Source organism: Varroa jacobsoni, unplaced genomic scaffold (assembly GCF_002532875.2).
Source record: "Varroa jacobsoni isolate VJ856 unplaced genomic scaffold, vjacob_1.0 scaffold_333, whole genome shotgun sequence".
NCBI classification, from domain to species: Eukaryota; Metazoa; Arthropoda; class Arachnida; order Mesostigmata; family Varroidae; genus Varroa; species Varroa jacobsoni.
The window spans coordinates 150,737-157,580 of NW_019213235.1; the positions used below are offsets into that span (position 1 = coordinate 150,737).

A 6,844-nucleotide genomic window follows, 5' to 3' on the forward strand; every position below is an offset into this window, starting at 1 on the left:
CGGGACTACGAAAGATATATTCTGTATTCGTTCACAAAACTCTCTATTCGTATTATGATGACTTGAAAGTCTTATTTGTTTATTTTCTATCTGTACTGTTTGTGCAAACGTTATGTTTATCATAGTTTTAGTCAGAGCAACCCTGATACCTCTAAAAAAGGTTCGTATCACTCGAATCATGTATTTAATAGAATGTTTTAGGTGGGAAAAAACACTGAAGTATCCCCTTCCAAAGAGAGACTCTTAACAAGACTATTCGTAATTTGAATGGACTTTGCTTTTTCCCGGATTTTTAAACTGAAGCTTAACACGCGGAAGGTTGAATGGAACGGATGAAAGTTACAAAAACCTTATGCAGAAGACAAACGCAACGGGAAGTGCTCGTCAAAGATTATTAAGTTACACGAACTCAGTTCATATCTTGTTGACAAAAGTTTTGAACTTAATACCATTTTTAGCAAATAACATTATCCCTCAAATGTCTTCTGACTTCGTCCGCAACGTCAATCAATGCTAAATAGCCGCGAAAAACAAAATAACTCTAGACACCTTTCTCTGTCGCTCTAGCCTATCGTTGCTATCGATCGCTCAGCATGAACCAGAGTCGCTGATTTGGTATCAAAGCGCCCGCTAATTTACTCTAGTCCTCTAATTTGGCTACATAGTCATTAGGCTTTCCCATTTCTAATTATATCGATTTTATGCACGCAATACATATGCCCACAGAAGACCTTGAGCCGAACTACGATCTCTACTTGTTTTTATCTATTTAACGATAAAGCATAGTTACGAGGCCCCGCCAAAGTGCCGAAGACGGCTTTGCCTGTTGCGTGCTGCAATCCGGCACTGCTTCGGTCATCCCCGAAAAAATTAGAACGGAACTATAAGAAAAGGAAGTCGTATTTGTTCGGGGTGCGACCGTCTTTTCGCGAAATTGGCGAAGCGATCTGTGTGAGCCGTGAAGGCCTATCATTGTACAGTCGAAGTACAGTGAGTTATTGTTGCATGCGAACGCAGGCGTACACAGATTATTTTCATACAAACGTGTTTTGAATGCACATAATGGAAAAACGCCACTGCGTTACACTGATGGATGTAGTCTCTAAAGCTCATTTGCCTGCCGCCCCTCAAGCCGTCATCTTTAGACCAATCTATCTCTTGACCAAATTACTCTTTTAACACGTAAACCGACTTCATCTAGCCAGCGGGTACTGCCCACTAAATAAACATGTTCAAGCAACAAAATAGCGCTCATGATGACTTACGCACTGTAACAGCAGTATTCACGCCGGATGTCTGCGACCAAAATCTTCTAATTACGACTTGACCCCTACCGTGGTAGTAAGCATTGCACGCCATCGATGTCGGACCTAGCTGTCTATATATATAGCGTTTACCTTCAAGGGCGTTTGTCATTTCTGGGCGCATGGTACACAAGGTCCTCGCTGGGGCTGACAGATTGCCAGGTACTTTTCACGACGTGTACGTAGTGCGTATGGATGACCGTGCCTATATAATCGGCGCTATTCTTGCCAAGGGGTAGGAATTGCGCGAGATCTATAGAACGATAGAGTTAATATAGTCGTGCGTTGACGTGAATAAAAAAGCAAATGCCACTGCCAGGGCTCCTGTTGCTTGTTATTGTTTAAAAATAGTCATTGAGTGGATGTCGGCCGACGCATTTAGATTGTACGCACAGTCTAAGGATTTGCTAAAGCTGCATATTATAATAGTGAACGAGCGTAATGAAAAAAATGAGGCGAGAAGTGATTTTCTTTTGCCGATGTGTTGTTGCAGAAGCCATAAGGTGCACGAAGACAGCAGAAGTAGCTTATGGTTCTGTGATTATTTATGTTCAGATATGCATAAAAGTGAACTTTTCACATTAAGCCTTGATTAGGACGTTTAAATACCGGCTGCATTGAGGTTGTATAGCGAAGCTTTTCTATTTAATTTCTACTGTCATGCTGGCTACAGCGATGTTTTTTTTTCTGAATACTTCTCAAGGAGATAACCATTATCTGCAGAAAACACAATAACAGAAGTTCACACGTTACCGAATTGTTATTACCGTTAGTCAATGTAACTTTGGTCTGTGAAAATAAACTTTTCAGTGTCATGGTAGCCAATAAGCTGATCCATATCGTCCGCATTCTTGGAGCAATCGGTAAAATGCTTGTTGAAATGTAAATTGTCATTTCAATAATTAATATAAATAATAATTAATAATAATAATAATAAAGTTGACACACGCACGAGTTTGCGGTAAGAGAGCAAAAGTTCGGCTATTTTCAAATTTTTATATAGAAATTTGTCATATCGTTTATAAATTTGCGGAAATTATTTTATTGGAAAGTTACAACTCAATGCCCACCAGCGCCTTCAAACGTCAACCTCAACGAGCTTCACTGGCTGTACTAATTTTCGGACGCTACTAGCTGTTGGAGTCACAACTTATTTGAATCATCAGTCCGAAATTTCCTTTTTTTACCTATATGTATATTCAAATAATTTAAAGTTCACTCGCTAAACTATTAAAAACTTTTCGAGTATCACGAAATCAACCGGTAACGCATGAGATGATTTTCATGTCAGGTCGGTAGCTGCATCATTCATATAAATCATCAATTTTACCGCCGCCGCAAAATCATAGACATATAACATCATAGCTGTTACAAGAAGCTTAAGCAAAACTCTCGTGTAACCTCAACAGGGCATCTGAATACATATGACGTGTCTAGAATACGAGAGAGACTGCCGGCATCTGGTTTCCGCGTAGACTTTTAACTTCGCTCAGTAAGTCAAGAAGTTTAGCACGCAGCTATGGAACTTCCGTAATTATCAGAGGTCAGTGACTAAACCTAAATGCGGCAAGTCCAAAAACCTCACTCTGTTAACAGAATTAATCAACTGCAGATAACGACAGTCAGAGCAGTAGCATCAACAGCTCTACGAACAAGGACAACTCTACATTCAACAAACTGTGGAGGATCCCACGCATGGACAGCCTCCTGACAAGGAGGCTTCGATATATTCTTGCCTTTCAGCTGCCCCCCGCTCCCTTTTTCCCGGAAGTGCTGCTGTCGTTAAATAAAAGACCCACAAACAGCTCACCAGAAACAACGGGACCGTTAGCTGAGACTGCAAATTTTGCAGCTGCTACAGAATAACTTGGGTGAGGAAAGGGTGGGCATATAGGCAAGAAACAGGTATCAGCACTTAAATATTGATTGCTGGTTTTATTGACGACGGCAACGACGCTAGAGGCGGCAGCATCAGCTGCTGCTATGGCTTCTCCAATTCATGAACAGATCCAGCACCTAGCGGAGAACGAGCAGGCCATTGCGAACCGTTGTTCGACGGCCCGCCTTCGGCACGACCCCGTTTCCTTAAGACAACTTAAACAACAGTATTGTTGATAGTGGCAGTGAACAGCGAATGAACAAGGACATTTACCACGGCTGCAGAGCTGTAGTAACAGCGCCTCTCAAAAAATATTGCGTGCATCGCCGGCAATAGCTCGAAAAGAAATAATCTCATTCAAGCGTCTTTGGGGCGCCTACGATACGACAGGAACAGCGTCGTTTCAAAGTGGCGTTACTGCCAGAACAGAAACTTTGCCACCCGGCGCGACTGTTGATATTAACTTGGCTTCTGCCATGTCATACGATTGTTCGTATTGATTTGTATGGCGCTGTCGTCGCCGTGGTGCTTCATTTTGAACAGAAAATGATGCACTTCCTGTCTGTAAGAACTTTACAATCATCGTTACTTCACTTAACCGGCCGGTCTAGATGAACAATCAACGATTGATAAATAAGCAGAAGGAAACATACATGCGTTCACGTAAATGAGTGAACGCATTTCTTGCTTGTTCGGCTTATATTTGATATTCACAGTAGATAAAAATAAGATACGGACTGTGTAATGTTGTATACCTCATGTAACTAGTTCGATCGAAGTAAGGTAGTGCATCGAGCGACTGCTGTAAGTGGTCAAGTGAGGAAGGTCCATCAAATCTATGAATACTTTCTCAAAACGCATGAATAGGCAGTCGCCACTTTTCCCCGTGACGCATTGATCTATGTACACAGTTAGTACGTCAGAGTGAGTTCACGAAAAACTCTGTTTCGTTGCAAGAAGATCCCGTTTGTATTGCTGGTAGTAATTCCATTGTTGCCACGATAAATCGTATTATCGACAAGGCGCCACCTGGTGCGTTGTGTTTCTTGAATCCAGGATATTTTTTCTTACTACACTCAATAAGACATAGAAAACAGTTACTAATTAAGGCAACATTTCAGATTTGGCGTGTATAGGACATGGAACCATATTTCTTTAACGCTAATCCTGAAAATCTTTAGGTCACTCAAATAGTGCATGACTTCACTGAATTTTAACACACTGTGTTTGTTCACGGAAGCCCTTCGTAGGCGTCTTGTAACGAGTGCTAACATGTTTTTTCGGTATCGCTTAAATTTACACGTCTATAAAAATAACAGCATACCACATTCATGCGGAGCCTCTAAGGGAGTAACAAAGAAGTATCGACGATATTAACAAAGTGTATTCAATTAAGCCGTATCTAGAATAATATATTGAAGTAGGTGAAATGTTGATAATTTTAAGTAGTACTTTAACGTTATAACAGTAATTTAAATAATTCATATAAAGATATTATATAAACAGGCAGATAAGTACGATTGCTAACGCTTACTGCATGTTCCTTTGTCCGAACACGGTACTTCTGTGCAAGCTTGAAAGAGAAAAGAGAAACAGAAATTTATCAGAATGGCAGCACGAACAAAGAGCGCAGTTAGATGATGCAATATCTTACCACTGTTTTTTATACAATATAATTACGATACGGATATTTAAGTTCGAACTAGAGGTCGGCAAAGGACGAGAGAGCGTTAAGTCAATGAAAACAGGTTCTAGCTGTGAAATATTTATCAGCGACTACATCGATCTGAAGTTTATGTGGAGCAGTAGTAAATACAAAAGTTACTGATGCATGTATTCTTCTAATGCAACGTTATATTACTCTCATTCTCGTATAGTTGATTCCATCTTCGTACCTCCATACGAAAATAAAAATAGGTAATAAATGCCATAATCCGAGCCGTATTATTTGAACTCATCTCATTTAGCTGGTTCAATTCCATAGTTCAACACTGAGACTATGCCGTGATTCCTCTAGGTTGTGATAGGCCCCAATTTGTTGCTGTTATTTGATTAGTTAGAGGTAAAAAAACACCTTTTCCGAAGCATTGTAGCTTGTTCAATCTGTATTAGCTTGAGAGTAGTTTAAGGAGTGAAATTTCCTGTGACCATGCTACTGGTACAGCGTATTGACAAGGACTGGGTTGGTCATATACAGAGTTAAGGCGATTGCCAATACTGTTACCTAAAGTGAAGGTTTTGGAGATTATAGTAAAAGGAACTTTTCTTCATATTAGTGGTAGAAGCTTTGCCAGCTTTTTGTGAAAGTAGCACCGCTTACTTTTTTCCCAGTACTAGCGAAGTTCAGAAAGTAATTATCGACTTATGAACCGGAAGTTATTAAATTCTAGCGTAATGTGCCGGTTACTCTCAAAAAAACATCGTAAAGTATGATGGCAAAGCAGCGATTTTGGACACGGTATAGGTATGAAGGCGTGCAAATCTTAGAGAATCAGGTACACTGTTATTATTCTGTTCTCTCATACATAATGACCCTGTATTTTGGAAGTGTCAACGGGTCCTGTGCTTCACCCTACCCCAGAGGAGTCATGCGTGACGCATAGAACAACTTGTCAGATAAAACCCACTCTTGCCTGCTTGCTTGCCTGCCTGCCCGCCCGCCCGCCTGTCTAAATCAAGAACAGTGAACGCTTAAATAATTTCCGTTATTTCTACGCTGACTCAATCATACCTTGTAGGACAACGCTGAGCACGAGTATGAGGAGTGTAATCCGAATCATTTTCAATAATTGACACTGTTGAGTTTTTTTAGGCACCGCTTTCAATGTATAGTTAGACCAGTTCACGTCTGTACTCCACGCCGCAAAAATGCACAGCGCGCGTAGCATATATGATGTTTCTCTACGTTTTTACCGTCGGCGAATGCTGTTGAGTCTACCAGAAAACTTCTTTCACTCGAAACCTCTCCGATGGGCCATATGGGAAAAAGCAATGAAGACGAATGAACGTAACTAGACGAAGACGCTGATGATTGGCACAGCGTAACTCTCCATTCAGTAGGGTTTCATTTTACGGGATGCTTTTTCACGGACGATCATCACCCGTCACTGTGCTAGACCCATCTGAATCGTCGATCGCGCACTACCAGCTTCGTGAAGTTGACTGCTTCGCCAACGCCAGTCGGCAGTCGACTCCCTCTCTCATGTGGGAGAGGGAACGCACGCAGAATACAGAACTACCCTGGCAAGTTCCCCACATGGGCGCCAAGAGACAGAAAACAGGCGGGAGCATAAAAGAAACGACGGCACAGTACTTGATAGGCTAAGATTATGTTGTAATACCCACTAGGGATGATTAACAGGTAAAATCGTTTTATTGAAATCAAAGCATTTAGTAATTAAACATATTTACTACTGCTAGCCAAGAGATAGTAGCCAATCAACATAAGTAGTTTCACATATGAAAAATATCATGTATTATTGAATATATAGGTATTGTATCGGGTAGGCAAAGTAGGTTGTTTGTGTTCGAGATAATGGTACGATTCATAGGGCTCAAGACGCATTTTAAGATCGTCCTGCTATACCACACCATAGTATAAGTGGTACCTTCCCAACTCGAAATTATGTTGACCATGATACTGTTGCCAAGAGCGGTACGG

At 41.0% G+C, this 6,844-nt stretch overlaps 1 protein-coding gene across 2 annotated transcripts in view; it reads right to left on the bottom strand.

The window, feature by feature from the left end:
• LOC111259454 (protein Skeletor, isoforms B/C) overlaps positions 1 to 6,330 on the bottom strand; it is a 51,205-nt gene extending 44,875 nt beyond the window's left edge. For both annotated transcript variants that reach the window (XM_086967911.1, XM_022831493.2), the window contains exon 1: positions 5,915 to 6,330. In XM_086967911.1, coding sequence (XP_086824037.1) covers positions 5,915 to 6,071 — 157 coding nt within the window. In that variant the 5' untranslated portion in view covers positions 6,072 to 6,330. The remainder of the gene's footprint in view (positions 1 to 5,914) is intronic.
• Positions 6,331 to 6,844: the final 514 nt, after the last annotated feature.